The sequence below is a fragment of the Lingula anatina genome, chromosome 1, assembly GCF_051362555.1.
Source record: "Lingula anatina isolate TDL-2025a chromosome 1, LinAna3.0, whole genome shotgun sequence".
NCBI classification, from domain to species: Eukaryota; Metazoa; Brachiopoda; class Lingulata; order Lingulida; family Lingulidae; genus Lingula; species Lingula anatina.
This window is the reverse complement of record NC_141767.1, coordinates 45,242,464-45,263,777: the sequence shown is the minus strand read 5'-3', so window position 1 is coordinate 45,263,777 and position 21,314 is coordinate 45,242,464. Positions and strand designations below refer to the sequence as shown.

General features: G+C 33.3%; 2 protein-coding genes across 4 annotated transcripts; one reads left to right on the top strand and one right to left on the bottom strand.

Annotated features, from left to right (window-relative positions):
• Positions 1 to 489: 489 nt before the first annotated feature.
• Positions 490 to 6,026, bottom strand: LOC106176237 (uncharacterized). The gene is made up of 11 exons (XM_013558534.2): positions 5,662 to 6,026; positions 5,372 to 5,458; positions 4,041 to 4,226; positions 3,713 to 3,811; positions 3,224 to 3,331; positions 2,816 to 2,917; positions 2,398 to 2,499; positions 2,039 to 2,137; positions 1,722 to 1,844; positions 1,242 to 1,503; positions 490 to 790 (listed from the first exon to the last, which is right to left on the bottom strand). Exons 1-11 carry the CDS (start codon positions 5,695 to 5,697, stop codon positions 717 to 719), a joined length of 1,278 nt encoding a protein of 425 aa, XP_013413988.2. The 5' UTR covers positions 5,698 to 6,026; the 3' UTR covers positions 490 to 716.
• Positions 6,027 to 6,201: 175 nt separating this feature from the next.
• LOC106176229 (RILP-like protein 1) lies at positions 6,202 to 20,897 on the top strand. Of its 3 annotated transcripts, none has more exons than XM_087013259.1 (8): positions 6,202 to 6,603; positions 9,349 to 9,499; positions 14,420 to 14,538; positions 16,994 to 17,197; positions 17,605 to 17,795; positions 18,629 to 18,742; positions 19,700 to 19,737; positions 20,347 to 20,510. In XM_087013259.1, the coding sequence occupies exons 1-7, from the start codon at positions 6,316 to 6,318 to the stop codon at positions 19,731 to 19,733; spliced, it is 1,101 nt and encodes a 366-aa protein (XP_086869385.1). In that variant the 5' UTR covers positions 6,202 to 6,315; the 3' UTR covers positions 19,734 to 19,737; positions 20,347 to 20,510. The 3 variants fall into 3 exon arrangements, with proteins under 3 accessions (XP_086869385.1, XP_013413976.2, XP_013413974.2); XM_013558522.2 differs by lacking the exon at positions 19,700 to 19,737 and adding an exon at positions 19,327 to 19,380 and having other exon boundaries at positions 20,347 to 20,497; XM_013558520.2 differs by lacking the exon at positions 19,700 to 19,737 and having other exon boundaries at positions 20,347 to 20,897.
• The last annotated feature ends 417 nt before the right edge of the window (positions 20,898 to 21,314 follow it).

The window sequence follows — 21,314 nt, the reverse complement described above, 5'->3', positions numbered from 1 at the left end:
TTGAAAAAAATTAAGACTTTTGAAGACTGCTTCACTTTCTGTGGTTGGTCATGCCAGTTACTTTTGATGGTAAATTCTAAATTGGTAAAATTAAGTTGATAGCTGTATTAGGTAGTGGATATGGTCCCTGATTTCATTTTTTCTTTGATAAATATGAGATGACCATGCAAGGATACCAAAATGTACATGATACCACTCTTGAAGAAACTGAAAGTTGCAAGAAAATGAAGGCACAAAATCTATATAATACATTTTGTAATGCTACTAACTTCTTACTCCTTCAAAAAGTTAAATGCACACAATCTTGGTAGCTTGATTAGAAAAATACATTTCATACATTTGATAATTGTCTAATGCCCCCTTTATAAAAGTAAAATGAAAACAACTTTCAAAGAGGAAAATACCAGTATGACACTCTTAAATACCCACAGAAATGAAAACTTTACGAATCATATAATATAGTTGAACATGATAAAAAAAATCCATGCATCTTATTAAAAATAAATAGGCTTTTTATTATTCATTTTAATTGTAAAGATATTAAGGAAAGTACATGTAGCATATTACAACTAGTATCAAAATGAACCGTAACGTCTGAAATCCATTAAGCTGCACAATCCTAATGTCACATTTTATGGTCATGTTTGATTTTAATATCTTTGCTTTAACACTTTCAAACTAAAACTTTGATAAAAAAAGGTCCATTTTCTGTAAAATCACAGCCATGGCTTTGGCAAAACCTTTTTATTTCTTTGGGTCACGGGGTAGCAAAACTGCTCAACCATGTTATCTGAAAAGCAAAAAAATACAGTAACATTTGTCCAGACAGAGAGCAAAAAAAAAAGCAGTATGGGGCCATTCAGAATAGAAGATCCAAGTATCACACTCCTCCCCATGCATCTGGTCGAATAGAGGTGAGATTTATTACTGTGCCATATTTAAGCCGTGGCCCAGTTAGCACTCAGTTCTTCTCATTCTGAATGGGGCCTATGGGTACCCAAAACATTTTAATAGTTACCATAGTGTACATACAGAGGACTGATTCAGGCAGGCTTGGCACTCCAAAAAGTTGGGTAGTTTGTTATTATGTATCAATATGCTTTTATAAGATGATACACTGTCAGAAAGAATTGAACAACAAGATTAAAAGGGATAACTGTGATGGGCAAAAAATTTTGTGTAATTGAGGGAAACAATGTTATAACTATATATATTATTAAATACTAGAGGCCATTTCTTACCAGCAATATAATCTAAATTGTTGTCCCTGAGTGCACGGTCAAACACCCAATAAGTGGCCCAAAGTGGACACTGCTTTGTCCACTCCTTCAGAACATTATAAGCAATAATGGGCAGTCCGCCATCTAAAATTTTGTCCTTGACTTGTTTATTGACTTTCTCAGCAGTTTCTTGGTCTTGAAATAAGTCTGTGCATAAATGAATCCAATGTCTATCAGGAATGAGTTCACACACATCATGTATTACTTGTTGGAATTTTTGGTTCTGAAATAAATTACCATTCAGTAAAACAGTAAGCTATTTTAGTTAAAAACATAACATGCGGGTTAGACCTTTATATCACAAAAGTAATAATAACTTTCTTGGAAAATTAAGCAGTTTTCCCTTTATCTCCATCATTAAGAACAACAACTGATCATAATGTAAGCTCACCAGGAGAAAACTGGTTCTGAATCATTAGCTTTTGCCATGCACATATTTACCTCTAGACAATGAATCATCTGTGCCTGACTTTCAAAAATCCTCATCAACTCATCAAAGTACAATTTCTTTTCTTTGATAATCTTAGAATAATTTACCACTCTATCTTTGGCTGTTCTACCAAACTGAAAAGGGATAAAATTGTTAAAATTTACTCAGGAATAAAAATGTTCTTAATTACAAAGTACAGTTTATTAAAATTATTTCATAATTAATACAAAAGAAAATGACAGCTATTTGTAAATACAATTTTGCCTGGCCTTCGGCTATTAAAAAGGGGTGGGGTGGGGATAAAATATTCAAACAATAAGTTGCTTACCCTATCCTTGATGGTAGGATCAGCACCTCCAAGTAATAACTCCTCAACAACTCTGACTTCTCCATTCTGTGCAGCTAGGTGCATAGGGGTGGAACCCAACTAAAATAGCATGGAAAAGCTAGGGAAGTGCTATGCATGGGAAGTTGTGTCAACTATTTGATACTGTGTTTCTTTTGTGCTTCTATTTGACAAGGTGATGGAATTTGGTACATGAAGGTCTACCGGGTATTTAGCCCTTAAATATTGTGTATACACTGGACAAATGTGTAACAATTAAGTGCACATGCAATGTTTTCCAAGGCACATGTTACTGATGTACATGTACCTACCAGTATACCAGGTTAAAATTAAACAAGTACCTGATTTTCCCTCACATGTGGATGTGCTCCATAATGTATTAATGTGACAATGTTCCTATGGTGTCCTCTTTCTGCTGCAAAATGGAGAGCTGTACGGCCATCCTTAAAAGGCAAGGGGTCATGGTAATACATATTTCCAAATCTTTAAGTTCTGGCTATAATACAAAGCACTATATTAAAACAATTTATCAAATTTGACAAGATTTTATGACAGGATCTAATAAATTGAATGTTGAGTTTTTTAAAAAGTGACATACACCTGTACAATAAACAGCATTTACTTGTACTGGTACAACGTACAACAAACTAATTAACCACTATCCTAAAATCTCCCATCACAGACATCATTATTTTTAATGCTTCATTTTGTGCCTATTATCCAAATGTTAACTATTTCATTGATAAACATATTGCATGCCTTGGCTTTCGCATTTTGGTCTGCATTGTAATCCAGTAGTAGTCTCAAAGTTTTCCCCAGTGTGTCCATCTCTGCTGCACAATGCAAAGCAGTCTTACCTAGCTAAAATATGAACAAAAATTAACTTCAAAATTTCTTGTCAATGAAAAAGATGATAATAAACATGCTTCAAAATTTGCACTTGGTTTACTAAGTTACCATTGACCTAAGCAGTCTGTAAATACATATGAAGCCCAATATTGAAAAAATTCCCATGGATAATTGGTGACCTGATGTTCAAAACAATGAGATGGATTATAATTCTTTTATATAACAATAATCAATCATAGCACAGAAAATAATATCTGATCAAATATATTCCAATGTCTTTGCAGTACTCCTCTTCAAATATCAACAATAAATATATACCTTATGTGCAGCAAGATTGACATCTGTCTCCTTATGTTCAAGCAACATCTTCACAACAGGCCATCTTTCTGGAATACGTGATATCCATTGGAGAGCACTGGAACCAACCTGAGAGAGCAAAAATCAAGTATAGCAGCTACTGTGTGCATGTGTAGAGGGGAGGGGGGTGCGAGATAGAGGGGGTGATAGATGCATTTAAATCAATAAACTTCAGGAAAATATTTATGAAACATTTCACAAAGAAAGAAAGAAAAAGAAAGAAAGAACAATAGTTATGATACTAGCATGGAGTATATAAGAACTCAACCAATACTGAAAATCAAACTGCTGATGAAATTATGTTATGTTGAACTACTTGTACCTACTGATAAGGTGCTATTCAAAATGTATAATGATCAACATTTGTTTTGGATATTTTACAGGTAAGTCATTACGCTGGATTAAAATGCTATCTGGTTGAATGTTGTGTTGTATAGCTGTAACTGGTACCTTGTTTGTTAAGTTAACATCAGCCCCTCTTCTCAGCAATATCTGTACTACATCTAACTGGCCTCTCTCACTGGCTTTCATGAGTGCAGTAAACCCTTCCTGAAATTAAAAGTATAATGTTATTGAATCAAACAATAATGATGTGCACTGACACTAAAGAAACTGCAGATGACATCCACATTTATTTGTAGTTTATATGAAATTTTAAAGAAAATCAATTAAGTTTTTTTCTTTTTTAGGAGGGGGTAATGTTTTTTATGGTCTTAGTTATTTTCACTATCTTTAATTATTATTTAAAATAAAATATACAGTTACAACATTTCCTTACATCATTTTTTGAATTAATATCTGCTCCACTGTCCAGCAAGAATTCCACGATATCTCCTGTGCCCTGCTGGCTTGCTCTACGTAAAGCCTCTCCTAATACCCAGGCATAGCGAGAGGTGTCTTCTGTGGCTACTTGAAAGTAGTGACCCACACCATCATCCTCTGTGAATACTTCTTTAATTTGTTCCTAAAACAGAGGTTGAAAAGAATGTGTTTAAAGACGTGTTTCTTTACCTAAACTTTTGATAAGGCTCAACAAAATCTGATTCTAATCCATGTCCTGAATATGCTACTGGTATGGCACTGGTACTCACAGCTGAGTACATATAATTTTATTTGCATAATGTTCTACTAGTTTTTGTATAAGGAATTATTATTATTATTATATTATTATTAATATTAACATCTTAATTCAATGTTTGCAGCATGTACTCTGTATGACATATGAAATAATTAAATTATACATCTGTATTTGAAACCCTTCACTTACATTAAAATGTGCCATTATAATGTGCAATACAGAATAATATACATTTGTAGTGCAATACATTGCTTGTATGCCACATTTGAAAACTCGAAAAGAGCTATGTCCTGGTAGCTCTTCCAGAAGTTTTCAATATGGCGGTACTACGGTGTACATTAACATATTGAAATGATTTGTAAGTTCTCTCTGTGCTGTCAATTACCAGTGCTTAGCAATATATTTTCATCTAAAATTATATCATTATATCCTATTTTCTTGCGATTTACCATTTCCAAGTCTTACTGGTGTCTGAAGTCATTTTTTCCAGTATATTGTGCTGTGTTACACTGTATTTTGCATTTAACTACAACTGCATTATCTAAGGGGTCATCCATTTTTATCACCATTTTTACAAGTACTAGAACACAAAAATATACTTATTATACCCCCTCACTTCAGAGAGTACATCATGAAGCTAGAAATGTTGACCTTTGCAAGCACATCCCTGGAAGTGAAGATAATCAATTTCAATTTTTTTTTCCAGAAGTGTACTGTTGTGTTTTAATTTGACATTTGACTGATTTGTTGTTTACTTGGTAGAGCTGTGCGTGAGGCGGTGAGGGACTTGGATATAGCATGTTACCTAGAGTAGTGTTAGGTCTATGATATAAAAAAAATGCAGAAGAATGATTTAATTTGTGGTGTGATTTAAGTCAAAGGCATCAACATGTACAGAGGGCCCTAACCCCCCCCCCCCCCATAGACACACACATACACACACACACACACTGTAAGGTTTGTAGACTTGTGAGAATTATAATAAAAATGGATGACACCTAAATTATTTAATACCAGTATAAACCAATTACCTTGATGCTTGGCATCAAAAACTGAACTCTCTTCAGGTTTTTGTAGTCCACAGCCTGTATGAGATCTCGCAAATAGGCATCTTCATCCTGAAAAGGTATGAATCCTTTCTTTTCATGTGCATCACAACTTTGAGTGTACTGTCCCACAATTACACAAATAGAAAACTCAACTCTCCCCAATTACTTAATTGTAACAGTTTACAGTGTGGGTGGGGTGCGTATTACATGTACTGTTTATTCTCTAGAAGCAAACTGACAGATGAATAAAAATAACACAATACTACACTCACCACAACATCAATGTCAATGTGTCCTGTTAAAGCCATTTTGTCGTTTATTTACCATACTGTATACGAACTGACTAGGTAAGATATGACTTTTAACGCTCTGTGACCATCTGCACTTGTTGCTGCATCTTGGTTTGGAAATTGGATTGCATTAGCAACCTACATCCGGCGTGCAAAACACAACACTGTTGCCTGCATTTGCTTTTTTGACACCTTAAGTGCTTTGAGTATTCTCTAGGAGAAAGGCCTGAGTACTTCAGCGATGAAATCTACCACTTAACAGGTGGTCGTGTTTACGTTTCTGCTGAAAGTTAGCAACAACACTGCTCCAGGTGGCGCTCCAAGTACAAGATAAACCTGACGAAAAAAGAAAAGTAATTAAAGGAATCTGTTAAATCAAGGATACTTTTAGGAAAACCAAATAGAGTATAAATCCTAAGAATGTTCTGGATTATCTATAATCAAACCCATTCCTAGACATTTTCACTGATGTGCTCTCAGGTGCGTTAGATCCATTCAGCCAATCGAAAAGCGTCAAAATCCACAGTGCGAGGTGAATGTTTAGAATCATCGTCTTGTGACAGAAGCCTAAATGCGGTCGCAAGAAATCGATCTTAAAAAGTGTCTGGAAACTATGGTTCTGCATTTGTAGGAAGCATGCCGTACAAAGAAAAGGACATGGAAGAGCTTGCAAACATAACAGTAGTAGATGTTTATGATACAGCGGCGGCAATCGGAAAAGAATTTGAGGCTTTGATTGACAATTATGGAACCGAAGCAGTGACAGATTTGATGCCAAAAGTGATTCGAGTTTTAGAACAGCTCGAAGCACTTGCCAATAAGAATGAAAAGGAAAATAATGAACTTGCCGACCTAAGGTCGGCGTTGCAGAGGATGGAGGCAGAAAAAATGGAGCGTGCAGCCGAGAGGGCAAAGTACGAACAGGTAAATAAAAAAATTTAAAATATAATAATAATAATTAGTCTGTGTCAGTTTATAATGTTGTTCACTGCATGTTAGCAGTGGCACCATATGAAAAAGTCCATGTTATCCTAATTATATCTGTTAAGGAAATAACCGCGTTCAACAAATTAATATCATGAGCACAGTTAAGATGTTCCTATTTTGTCTACATTGATATTTTAACCACACACACACACGCACGCACGCATGCACGCACACACACACACACACTGCTCACGAAATTATGCACTGATAAGAACCATTGTGTCAGCGTCTTATTAAACCCAATAAAGCATGAAAGCATGTAGCATCTTATAAGAGCTCTTTAGAGTGTTCAGTCCGCATTTCATGCACTTATTGATTTTTTTAGAGTATTTTGTCAGTGCAATATATGAATGATCCATTCGGATCAGGAAAAGAAATCATTTCCTGTCAGTTTTATCTAAATGTTTACTTCTTCTTGCATTGACTGACCACAAATCACTTTATTCTGAATTTAAGAAATGAGCGAAACAACATGCAGAAAAATATTTTTTGTAGAAAAATTGACTCAAGGAGGTTGGCAGTCTATTTGTCTTTTTGAAAAAAAATCTTAGGCAACTGATTTTGTTTGCATTTATATGAGTACATGTATGTGGTCTTGACTCAGTGATACTTGTCCATTTAAAAATAGTTAAAGAAAAGTAAGGCATGGGTCTGTCATTCCAAAGTTTGCCCTGTTATCTATTCATTAATGACTTTTTATCCAGATGGAAGCAGGTTTCTTTCAAGTAAAATGGAATTGTTAAAATCTTGCAAAAAAAAAAAGCATTAGATTTTCATTTAACTTTTATGGTAGTTTAAGTAGGAAATCATCATTAAGAAAAAATATGAATTAACATATTAGTCCATTCATTGTAGACATCTGCCTTTGCACAAGATTTGTTCAGGATTTTTCAAGTGGTATGGAACATAATAAGTCACAAAAGTAACATCTTTTGATTTGAACAATCTGTACAATGAAAACAGTGTTATCATATACATCTTGAGACTGGTAAACCTGTTAAGAGTATGAAATGGATTGCAAAGCTATGTTAGGAATCTCACTCTGCAACTTACCTGCTTAGATATTTCCCCTGCAGTCACAGACTGTGACAGTTAAAGGTATAACAATGAGGTCATGGTTGAAATGAAGCTTAGCAACCTCTGATGATATCTTGTTGATCTGGCTAATGGCATTGTATTTAGTATAATTATCTAATATTCTGAATAAATATAACATGTCAAATAAATAGAAAGAGAAAGGTCTGAACAGGTCTACATAAAAGGTTGTCCCAACTTTAGGTGAATAAACTACCTGGATTGCATTGTAACCTACTAGTTATGGATTTGGCATGTTAAGTGTTTTATGTATATGTATATATCCCTCTACTCAAGCCTCATATTCACCATTATATATATATATATATATATATATATATATATATAGTTTTATTATTGTTTATTAATTATTGTTTATTTTGTGCTATGGTTTAACCAGGCTTACGTAAGATTTCAACAAATATAAAAGATGGCTAACTTAAACTGAAGTAAAAGAAAAGGACTGTTAAACATTTTTTCATAATATTATTCATCCCTCTATACTTTGAAGTGGGTAAAGTTGTTCATACCAAAGTGATCCTAGTTCCATGTACAGTAGATGATTACATTCATGTGGAAGAAAATTTTACTAAGATGGAAAGATTGGCTGAAAAAATGTTTGGAGATTAAATGAAAAGATTTCATTTAAAAAAACATATAAATCGATATGAGTATCCTTCCTTAGTATTCATTTTAGAAATAATGCATACTAGTATTCAGATAGCTGTGCTAATTTTCTGCAATGTGATTATCTGAAAACTCATTACTATCACAATTAGGGATGTCATTTCCAGTCACCATCCTAAAATAACATTTCATATTAAAAATCAATAGAGGAGGACTTGAGTGTATTTAGCTTCGTTGCTGATTACATCTCAAATTCAATATTTTTTCGATTATGCAAGCTGTCTCGTCTAAGCTTTCCGTTGCTTAAATTGTGAGGATGGTGATTTTGTCCTAGTGATTTGACTTGTGGCATTCACTGTGAGTTGAAAATTGATAGCATCCCTAGAAAAAAGACCCATTTTGTCAGAAGTAAATTGATGACCTGCTTTCCAAAACATTCTTTTTAACTAATGTTCAGGATTTAACCTCAAGGTTTTAAGTTAACTTCTTTTGAATTTCAGACTGTGTAATGTTTCTGTTTAATTATTATTATTATTATATTGCCTGAGTTTACTAGTAAGCTTAAACCAGAACAGGTACTTTCAGTATAATGAAAACAATTTGTAGACTTTGAAATAAGTAAGTTTGCTTTTTTCAAATATAACTATTTGAGGTGACTCACTCATCTGAAAGTCAACTTCATAAAATACACTTGGTTTCTTTTAATACTTTTGAGGTATGATGGATAAATCATTTTTTTACAAAATACATTCAACATTGTCTTTCTTGTATAGATACTAATAACCAAATTAAAATTAAAAAATCACACTAAGGGACAGTCTTGTTCACCATTGATAAATGGAAATTCTATAGGTTGAGTATTTTGTGGATTGTGTTGCCTTTTTTATCGTGATTATTTTTCAGTCACTTAAAAAGTTACATATATAATCTTTTTTCGTTGCATTTCTAGGACTTTTTTCCTATTTTTGTAAATGATTTCAGGAATTGGAACAAATTGAAGATACTTGGAAGAATGATGCCAAAGATCTCTTGCAAACAGTAGCTAAACTCCAGGAAGAGAACAGACGGCTGCATACCATGTTAGAGGAAAAGAAAGTGGAGAAGAAGGAAGAAAGAAAAGAGGCCGAAAGAAGTAAGAGTTCAATTAAAAATGTTTTTTAAATTAAATTTTATAAAACTCATTTTTTTAATTATAACTATCAAGCTTATTAAAGGATCACTTTTCATTGTTAGTGAATGTCTTATCCACCCTGAAAGTGATTTCTTTACAGGTGAGTATGAAAAAATTTAATTTTGTTTTTTGCTTTTATTCTTTATGTCCAAAGGGAATTTTCTGTACTAGTTTATTGGGCTAGACATCTGAATAGCAACTATTTGGCAGATAAAAAAGCTGATGTAGTGTCTGAGAGTTTATTGTAGTTTATAACCCCAAATGGCTAAGATGACTAAGAGGAGGCATATTAAGCTCTTGAAAAAATATTCTGTACCAATTGCTGCATCATTTTCTTGTTTTGTGGTTATAAGCACCAAGTAGGTTGGAAGAAGCACATCTCAGACATTTTCAAATTGATTTAAAGCTCCTTGTGTTCTGTCTTTTAGATTTGGTTTAAGAGTTTTTTTTATTGATTTTTAGTCTCGGTTTTATGTTACCTGTCTGATTAAAACAGATATTGAACTGTTATTTTCTAAGTTTAGAGGATCAAATAAGATTATTTCAGGACATTTAAAAATAAAGCAGAAACTTACAAAGAAAATAGATGTGGGAAAATCCATTAGGAAGCAGTGAATAAAAAAACCCTCGGTGAAAAGTGCGCCTTTTGAACACAACATGCGATTGCTTTTAGTATTTTAACATTATGATTCGGTTGCTCTTATTAAGTGTTAATCTGACATATGGGTTTGATTGATTTATTAGCTTTGTAGGATAAGAGACATCAATTAGATTCAATGGCAATCTCTTTCATGGAAAACAATGCATTGATACAGATGTGAAACATTGCACATAAATCAATGGATGCCATTTTTAAGTGTTTTTTTTTCGATATGAGCCATTTCTATTTTTTAAAGCACATTTCAAATAAATAGAAAACAAGGGGTAGTATTCAATTTGATGGAACACCTGTAAGGATGAACAGGACAGTATGGTGTAAACTGATGCTGACTTCAACCCACTACAACATATGCTTATAAGTATATGTTAGCCCAAACATTTTTTATGTGATAAAACAGAGAAATCGGTTTGATTGATTCATTGAATTTTTAGTCACGTACCAGACGGAATTAGAAACCTTAATGAGAATGAACTTAAGATTCAGCACAAAGAGCAATTATTGTATTGGTTTTAATCATGAGCACAGTAGCATCAGGCCATCTTGACATTTGACAGATTTATGATTATCACTGTGTAAGAAGCAAAACAGGCCACATCAAGAAAAAAAAAAAAAAAAGCAGTCCTTATTATCTACAAGAAACTGTCTTAAATTGTAATTTCTAATGTGGTGAACAATAGAATTCTTCTTCATTTAACTTTACAATTAGTGCTTGACAATATCTGACATGTGGCATAGTAGTTGGATTGTGCAGGAATTTATGAATGGCATTTTGAATACTTTGTATAATGAAAGCTTGAATATATATATAAGTATGGCTTCAGAAGTTTGAACCAAGCATACAATTGGTATAAATTAGGTAGAGGGAAGGCTGAGAGAGAGTAGAACAGAACCAGGATTTTGTGAGGAAAAGCTAAAAAAATATATGTTGGCCCTCAGAATATATAAGTAATTGTATTTGGAACCTCTTCTGTTCACAACTACAAGTGAAGATAGAAAACAGTATTTAGTGTGGTCAGCTGCTTTGAGATGTCCACTGTTGAAACAATGTATGCAGGCATTTTATACACCTGTCACAACTGCAGTTAATTTTCCTTGTCTTTCTCATCAGTGCCCATCATGTATGTACCTGTATGTGCGTGTAAACCATCCACATGAAGCACATACTAGTTCTCATTACATCTACAGTGCAAGTCAACAGTATTCATCTGTAGTCTTCTACTGAATAATTGAACCAATCAATATTGTTTTGAAAATGCCTGACTCAGTCTTAGTAATATAACACTATACACTGTGCTATTGACTCTCATCATCATGTATGGTAATAATGAGGGATTTAGCCTCTGTGGGTCTGTAAATTGGCAGTGCATCTATCTTGTAAAATTCACCCAATGGTCAAGAGGAAAAGATCTGTATTTTATTGTTTGTTCCTTGCGTAAATGCTTGGCATTTTGTGAACAATAAATCAGTAGTTTAGTTAAAATGTTTTGATCTTTTAATTTGCCACCCCCTCTCTCACTCTCACTTATGAATGTATAAGCAAATTCAGGAAAACAAGAAGTAATTATTTATAAGTTTGTCTACATGGGCCCATTTTTGGATACGTGTGGTAGTTCAAACAAAGCTCATTACTTCGCGTTAAGAGGTTTTTGTGACCATGTAAGTACCTCTGAATTGCACTTTGATCATTTTACAAAAGTCCGTTTTGAAGATATTATATCCTTTACAGTTAGGATTGTCACTCAAGGCAGATCTGTCAAATTTCAGTAAAAATCAGATTCATATTAAAACCTGTAATATCATAAATTTCTAAGTTGTCACTTCCTGGTTGTTAAGTATTCCCCCCCCCCCCCCCCCCCCCCATGTGACATGCATGGGCATATATTGAACAGTTACATGCTGAGTTAAAGACATGCTGAAGCAAAAAAGGACCCCTGTTCTTTAGTGATCTCCATTCTTGTTCCAGCCTTATTATTGGTTGAGGATTATCCATAATATAAATCTTCAGAATCATAGCAACAGCATGATTGCATTCACGGTATGGATTTTCAAGGGTTTTCACAAAAGCACATGGCTGAGAATGTGGCCTCACGGAACTTGTTTGTCTATAGGTCTTCACTGCTGCTGCAGAAGCAAATTATTGTGGAATTTCTTCAGACAAAGAAAATATTGATTTAAATTAATTGGAAGAGATGCTTCTTATGAAATTTCAGAAACAGCATTGCACTGATTAAATGAGAGTTATAGACTGATGATTGTTAAGAAAACATCTGTTTGGTACAATTTGATTATTTGAAGATATTAACTGAGAAATTTATCAAACAAGAATCAGAATTATAACCTCCATGATTTGGATGCTATATTTGATACAAAATGTATGTGCCATAATTCTGTCTATGGCCTAGTGTTTCAGAATACTCAACATTTACAGAGCTATTATATTCTTATTAAACACATTCACAAAAAATATTCCACATCTCAGGCTGGCTGTCCATGGCACCAATGGTATACTAAAAAATTCATCATGAATAAAAGCCATATCAGAAAAGTGGTGGCATTGCAGCTCAATAAAACTGAGATTAAATCCATATCAAATTGGTCCACTGGGTGCTCCATTATGTCATGAAGTACACCCACTATGCAAGTGCTGCGTATGTAATTCACATGTATGGACATAAGGGATAGGTTTGATAGCTTGTCTATTTGCACTGATTATTTATAGCTTAGCATAGAAAAGGTATAATAACAGATTCTCTAGGGGAGCAATAGCACTGCAATCATTATTGCAGTTAATTGACTGTATAATTGATCATGAATTTAATATGTGTCCCTTCCATTTTCTTTTCATGGAATTTTTCTTATTATGTGGTAATACACAATGTCTTTAAGAGTCTATAAATTGTGCTATTCATTAAATTGTACTTTTTCTTGAATTTGTTGGCAAAATGTAAGAGAGCTGTCCATCAGTTCCTTTAGCCACTCATTGAATGACAGATTGATTGGCTACAAAATTAGTGGGCCAGATAGGAGGTTTGGATGCTGTTTTTCCCAGGATCATCTTTGCTCTCCTGCTATAGAACACAACCTTTGTTTTACAGATTTGTACATCATGTTGAACAGCAAGATATAAATAGAGTATTAACATTAATAGGATATCAGTAATGGTATGTGGTACCTAGTTGATGTAATTGTGCAAATTATTGATACTTACATAAGATCATAATACCACATTAGCAGCATTTTATTGGACACTTTGCTGTAATATTCTTGTTATACTTCACTAAATTATCAAAATGGGAAACCAGTGTATTGATCAGAAAAAAATAAGTGTTTGGTGTACTCAAAGATGATGCTCATTGAAACAGAAAAATATTTGATGAGTTCAAGAATGATCGGTTTTGAAGAATGGCTGGGTTTTCCATTACACATGATTATGTCAATTTGCTATGTAATTTCTGCCCTCATCAATACTTGCATTGATTGGAATCCTGTGAGTATGTATCCCAGTAGACTTATCCTGCCTACGGTGTTTGATGGCAAAGAAGATAGGGAATTGGGAACTTAGGACACATTAATTAAGTTTGCGGAATTATAGCTCTGTGCCAGGTCAAAGCTGAAGGCAAAAATCCAAAAATGAATGTATTTTACAAAAATGTTTTTTGTCCTGAAGAAAAGATATGTAACGGGGGAAATTAAGGTCACAGTGGTGATCATAATTTTAAAAAAAACATCTAAAAAATTTTTTTTTACGAAAGAGAGGTTGAGTTTGATTGAAATGAATAGGGAAATTTAGAATGAGACTGTTATAATTTAATAATGGGAAAAATGGTTCAGATTTTGTTGAAATGGGATCAGTGAAATCCAGGATAAGACCATTATAATGTGATAATGACTTGACAGCTGCAAGGAAATGTATTGGCAGTTTATGATAGACTTTTTTTTAATAAATGAAATGATTCAAAGGTATGATGTATAGGCATGACAGGATACAGCTGATTATAAAGCAATAGAGCCCCACAGTGAAGTTTCCAGTGAACAATAATAAACAAGTTGAAATGCTGTATTGTGCCTGTACAAAAATGCCAAAGAGTGATGGAGCAAAGAAAAAAATGTGCATGTATGTGTGGATGGATGCATTGCATTTATACATCTAAATCACTTTAATTATATTTCAATTAACTCTTATTTTTTGGTACTGAATGTATCTTTTTTTTCCATTTCAGAAACAGAAGAGGAAGAAATCCGTATTATGACCAAGTTAAAGGAGACAGTTGATAAGCAAAGAGATCAACTCAGGGCTTTAGATAGAGTGAACAAACAGAAGACTGTGGATATTGAAGCAGTATGTACCAGTGTAGAGATAAAGCAGTGCATAGATATCAATATGTATCAGTTGTTTTCTTTCATCAAACTGGGTAAAGTGTATACCACATCATATTTACAGAGGGGTGCTCTGCTGCAAAACAAGAGAATGTCATTTGCAAGATGTCTTGTAACTTGCCATTCCTTACCAACATTTTCTTCATTCTAAGCTTTGTACTTAATGCCTTCTTTTTAGTTCAGATTTAATATAAAGTACCAAGCAGAAATGTGGATTAAACTTGCGAAAAAAATGGGGGGTCAGTATCATTTGTCATAGTTTCAGATCCCCATCACTTCATTCCTTGATATTATGCAGTAAGAAAGAACAGATCACTGTTTATTATATGTCAGATTGTCTGATTTACAAATCACCAATAATTTAAGATTCTCCTTAATCAGTATTGCAAGTAATATTACAAAGGAGCATTAATTTTCTACTCAACTGTTTGTTCCCACACCCTTTTTCCATTTGCTTTGATCCAATTATTTTTAGCTGTCAAGAGGATTTTTATCGATATTAGTCTTTGTAATTGAAATAAAGCCTCCAAGAGACCCCTGAGTAAAGGAAGTGCTAGTACTGGGAAGAGGACATTGCTTTTCTATTTAACAGTTAACAAATACTTTTTTTCTGCATCAGTCAACAAGATGGCCAGATACATGTTTTATATCATATAAGAAAATTGCCATACTCATGCCATATCATTTCAAGCATTTGAAAGAATAAGATAAAAAAATTTAAATAATGGACAAAGGTTTATGAGAGTATGTGTACACCATATAGATACTAATTTCAACTTGTCTAAAGATATTGAAAAAAAGTAACATTATCATCACATACCAATTAACAAGCCATTTGTACTTGTGTTTTATTCACCAGCATTAAGGATGAAAAGAACAGTTGAGATGGTTCAGATAATTGCTGGATTTGTAAATTAATCAAATTAAAGTTCATAGAATAGCTTAGCTTCATTGTAGCATTTTTCACTCAGTTAATTTTTCACTCAAAATTAATGACCATCTTGGATCCTCTTATATATAATATGATTAACCCATTAAGAAAGAGATGTGCCATGCAAGGATCACATTTCTTCCCATCTGCACCTCTTTGAAAAATTATAGTCTGAAAATGAAGCACTTTGTAGCAGAAAGCTACTAAGTATAGTACTCTAACTGTAAACTGTATGATTACCCACAGAACTTCTGATGAGTTCGTTCATTGACTTTTATCTTCAGGATTCAAACAAATGTTGGGTGATTTATTCTTTGCAATAAGTGCTTCTAGCCACAGTGAAGGGTTGGAAAGTTTCCATGGATTGTTGTTCCAGAATTTATTGATTCCTGTTGTACTTGGGAATACTTAGGTGGCAGTAAAGCTGCCATGCCATATGTTCTCTTCTGTGCCTGCCCTGACCTTCAAAATGTGGAATTTAACTGTCATTCCTTGAAAAAGCCTTGCACAAAAACAAAGAGAAAAGAAAAAGAAATGTGTGTACCTTTGTGTGTGTGTGTGTGTGTGTGTGTGTGTGTGTGTGTGTGCTGATAAGTGTGAAATTAGTTTATATTTTTCACTTTTTACACATTTTCAAGCATATGTTATTGAACATGTATCAGAGCATTTAAATTGCCATTTTACTAGACCTTTATACTTATCTTCTTTTTAAGTTCAATTTATTCAATATTCTATAATTTTATTGTAAGTGCAGTTCAATGGCGTTACGGTTTATTTTTGTCAAATTAGGTTATGAACTGTATTGTCTGGCACAAAATTTTGAATTGGTTACTGACTTTGTTCCAAAAATGCTTCTTTGAAACTAAATGCTGCTCTCAGGTGAGCCTTAATTAATCCCTAGATAGGCAGTTCAGTGATTATGTTGGCTGTGGAGAAAAAGTGAATTATCTGTTTTTTTAAATCTGTTAATTGCAGGTACATTTTTTTTTACTTCTTGATCATAGACTGCATTTCCTCATTTGTTTGATGAAATATTTTCACAATAACATTGATTATGGAAATGCAGTTTGGCATGTACCAGTAGCTTCCTGTTTACTTGGCCTCTGTGGCAAAGTATACTGTATTTATAAAAAAAAGAGTATTGAAGTACAGGTAATTTTTATTTACACTGGATGGAGTTTTAAGATGAATTTAATCTTTTTGGTAAGCTGTATTAAAAAAACTAAAGTGAGGAATGATCTTCCTTCCCTCTTATAGTATAATATTATGAAGATAATTGGTCACAAAATTTAATGTTTACTGCCTTATTTAAAGATTTAAATTTTCAGTTTTCTTTTATATTTTAACATTAATAGAACTTGCTTCTCAGGAATGTAAATTTATCTTTCTCTGGCATTAATGTTAGCACATTGTCAAGGAGCATCTGAGTCATCAGTTGTTCACATTAAGTAGTGGGTACATTCTAATTTTAATGTATCTATTTCAGCTTCAAGCACAACTGGAAAGAATGGCTAAAGTGAATACAGACCTACGGAGAAAGACCAACCACACAACAAAGCAAGCTAAACACCTTATAGAGGAGAAATCGGACCTTCAAGTACAATTGCAGGACAAAGAACAACAGATTCATAAGATACAAGAAATGCTAAAACAACAAGAAGTAGAGCATCATGCTGCACCCCCTCCACAAGTACAAATAATTTTTATATTAGCTTAAGAATTTTTCAAAGAACTTTAAGATAATGTGATAAAGGTTCTAATAAAAAAAACTGAGTGATAATGTGATAAAGATTCTGTTTTACACCCTGGTATTTTCATCTCCAAATTATAAGGGATGACAAGCAGTATCCGATTCTTATTCAAGTTTATAGTTCAATCTTCAGGAATACACACCTATCATGTATGCTGGATCATTCGTTTTTGTTGTATACTTTTTTTAAAATAAAAAGTGAATTTTTTGTTATTGTGGAGTATGATTTAACACATTTCAGAAATTCATTTTTTGAGTTCCATTGATTGATAGAATTGATTTTTAATGAACTTTTGAAAGATGTTAAATTTTATTATTATGATTGAATCTAAACATCTGCACTGTAGACCCCTGACGATGATGAGGTTGAAAGCTTGGAACAGAAGTTACAGATGATTGGTAAGATGGTGATTGACCTGAAGGACCCCAATCGTCCTCGCTTTACACTGTCTGAGCTCAGAGAAGTGCTATTGGAGAGAAATGAGCTGAAAACAAGGCTCATTGAAGTGGAAGAGGAGTTGGGCCACTACAAACCAAAGTAAGAGCTAACTTGTTTAGGCAGAACAGTTCAAGATCAATTTATGTATCCTTTCCTTGGTGTTAACACCTTCAAAATGCTGATACTAAGATCTAATGAAATGAAAAAATGAGTGCACAATTTACTTCAAATGTAAATCAATGCATATAATATTCAACATTTTGATTGAAATTATTATTGTTTGTCTCTAATGTTTGTATACATTGAGCTTAGTTGTGTATTGGCTTTCTAAGGTAATTAGTTTAAAATCGATTTGCATTTTAATGTAAACATTTTTTGTGATGTTGGAATAGGTTGCTTTACTGTACCTTCTTATTGTATTATAGAATGCATTGTGACTAAATATATTTCCTGGGATGATTTATGTGGAAAATGAGTCACTGTCTGAGTTACTATCCAGTTATCTTCTTCTGCACCATACCAATAATTTAATAATCCAGAAAAGTCTGAAAACCCACAGAAAACAAATGTATTGAACAGACTAAAATTGCCAGCTCAAAAACCCTGATGTGCTTCTGATAGCAAGTCCTTGTAGGTTGGATTGAAGCACTCAAATCTTTGCATGTTCTTGGTTGTTGTTATAAGGGCTCTGTATTTCAGAAATTTCCTGTAGTTCATTTAACTCTGGCAGAAAAGGCTTTATGAGTAGTCCATCATGCAATCATCTTCTTGCTGATAATGGATCTGAACTGCCTGTTCACATGCAATGTTTATGTGAACCTGACTATGCTGAAATATTTTTGTCTAAATTTGAAGTCTACTTGAATTGGATATGCACATTTGACCGTTGAGACTTTAAATATTTGCCTATAAATTTTTCCCATTTTTTTCAGAGAGGAAGACGATGGTGATGGTGATGAAAGTCCCCCTCCAGTACAAGGACCAATTAATAAAGAGCCCTTTGAAAAGCTTTATCCTGATTATAAGGAATCTGGAATTAGAAAATTGTAAGTACTCTACAGGACATTTCAGTAACACCACTATGCTATTCACATACTAACGAACCTGTACTCTCTGACACTTTTCCCAAAGTGTTAATTTCACATTGCACACATTGAGATACTTACAACATGTTTTCCGTGTTTCCATTCATCTCTTTATAGTTCTTCTGCAAGATCTGTAATAGGGTCCTTGACAAAATCAAAAGTGGTTTAAACCTGTCCGTATACATATAGATACTAATACATAGATTTTTTATGTGGTATAATTACTAATTGAATCTATTAAGTGCCAATAAAATATGTATATATGCATTTTCTGAGCACCACAAATCAAATTTAGAGAGAATGCATTTATTTTACTTACTTGGAGGTTTGCAGTGTTTTAGTGATAACCAAAGGGGCCACCCACTTCATTGGAGAGAACCATGTATTCTCTCTCTTTTAGAATTGAGAAAATTCTGATTTACAGTGTAATAGCAAAAATCAATATTTTTGCCAGCTTTTTTACCAGCAGCTTAAAAAAAGTCTGGCCCATAAATGATATTATTGTGATTGACAACCTAATTTGTATCTGATCCATCTTCACCTAGCTTCCGACGTCTGTTGGAGAGACTGGAACCAGTAGAAAATATAGACTAATGAAGGTGATCTCATATTTATCTGAATGTTTCAGCTTTGTGTTTCAGATGCCCAAAAATATCATGCATCTTGTATGTGCAAAAGATGTCTTTCACTGATAAACCCGCTGTCTTTTATTTTATTTTCATGAAATGATGAATTTTGATGCATGTGCTACTGTGATGGCAGGTACTCATGGTTTATGTTAATCCTGATTCAGTAATGAGTAATGAACATGTCTGTGATGTCCATATGTGCTTCTGTGAATTGCATGACTATAATCTCAGCTGCCATGTAGAACAACATTCTAATACTGGACTACCTTCTATTTTGTTGCCATTACAGGTTTCATAGCATCATGGAGAAATTTACTGATTGAGAAGGCAAAGTTTGCTTGATGTCATGTACAAATTTGTTTTCTGTGATCCTGCACATTTTTGTAGTCAATATTTCTTTTTTACATTACTTGCATGTACTTTTTTTTTTCATTTTTTTTTCATATTTTATCAGTTGCACTTGAATGTTAGCTTTCCAAAGTATGTGTGTTGTTGGAACTTTTATACAAAAGATGAATTTTAAAGTATTGTATTGAAATTTAAGATGGAAATGCTTTGTGTAGCTTTTCCTGTAGTGAAAGCAGTTTTTGTCCATTTCCTTACCTCTCTACTTCCATATTTTTATCTATTGCACATTGCTATTCTAAAAAAGATTGTACTACTGACAAATTATTAAACCATATTAAATATTAGGATTTTGTTTAATGTAGGGATTTTTTTTGTTTAAAGTTTGACATATGGGAGAGAAGGATTAATTTGAAAATCAGTGCACTCATTTAATTCCTATATTTTGCAGATGTCCATAATTTAATGTACTGATCATAAGAGTAATTTGAACTCAAGGAAATCTTTAGACCTGAGAAAGTCTTAGCCAGGAGATAAATCTCACTTGTATGCAATAAGATGTTTGTTTAATATATTTCTTTCATATTGCAGCTTCAAGTTCCTGTTTGGTAGTGAACCGAAGGACAAAAAAAGAAGCAAATCCAAACTACAAACTCAACGGTCACCTCGGTCTTCTAAACAAACGTCCAGAGAGCAGTCTCCGCACACTTCACGATCATCATCTCCCAAGGGGGCAGAAATGAGAAGCCCAGTGGAAATAGATATTCAAAGCCAGTTCCCTTTATTGTAGTGATTGACTGTTGTGGCTTTTTATTCTGGGACACTGTGTGGGACATTGATTGTGCCTTGTTATGGCATGCCTATTTGGGTAATAATAAATCCAGATTATTTAAATATTTTAAAAAAGTGAATTGCTCAGACTTATGGCTAGGCTACTTGTAATCTGACTGCATAAATGTGACTATTTTAAAGTGGAATTTGAATTATCAACATTGCTAGGCTATGCATATCACAAAATCAGCAGATTTCTTGATACTATCCAGAATGTTTAAACAGTAAACACATTTCTTAAACTAAAATCTTTTTAAAAGCTGACTTGAATTTCTCTTGACATGCTAAAAAGAATAATAGGCTGTGAAATTAGTGTAATCAAAATATAATATCAGAAAAGTCTCATTATGGGCAGGGGGGGACAAATGAAGCACTGTGACCCCTCTGTTGTCAAAGGTCATTGGTTTGATCCCAAATAAACAAGGACATCACATTGTTGCAGAGAATAAGAGTACTGTCTGTAAATTGAAGAATTTGAATGACCATTTTGAAGGTTCTCCAGGAATTTTATATGGTGTTCTGTACACAGGTTATGTGTATATATACGAATAAGATGAGATGTTTAGAATTTTGTTCTGTTCCAGAAAAAAAATCTGGAGGGAGTTATGAAATTTTTTAAATCACCACTGTGCATTTTTAACAAATTTGATGGTTTGATCATTGGTGTAAAATATGGATATAATTTTAATGATATTATTAGTTTTACTAGTAGTTGAATATTAATATTT

Excerpts from the sequence above, each read along its gene's own strand:
- LOC106176237 (XM_013558534.2), bottom strand. The coding sequence starts at position 5,697 with ATGGCTTTAACAGGACACATTGACATTGATGTTGTG. Across the intron at positions 2,138-2,397 it reads CACATGTGAGGGAAAATCAG|TTGGGTTCCACCCCTATGCA; the intron begins GTACTTGTTTAA and ends ATGCTATTTTAG. Across the intron at positions 1,845-2,038 it reads ATCCTACCATCAAGGATAGG|TTTGGTAGAACAGCCAAAGA; the intron begins GTAAGCAACTTA and ends ATCCCTTTTCAG.
- LOC106176229 (XM_013558520.2), top strand. The coding sequence starts at position 6,316 with ATGCCGTACAAAGAAAAGGACATGGAAGAGCTTGCAAACATAACAGTA. Across the intron at positions 14,539-16,993 it reads AGACTGTGGATATTGAAGCA|CTTCAAGCACAACTGGAAAG; the intron begins GTATGTACCAGT and ends TATCTATTTCAG. Across the intron at positions 18,743-20,346 it reads GAATCTGGAATTAGAAAATT|CTTCAAGTTCCTGTTTGGTA; the intron begins GTAAGTACTCTA and ends TTCATATTGCAG.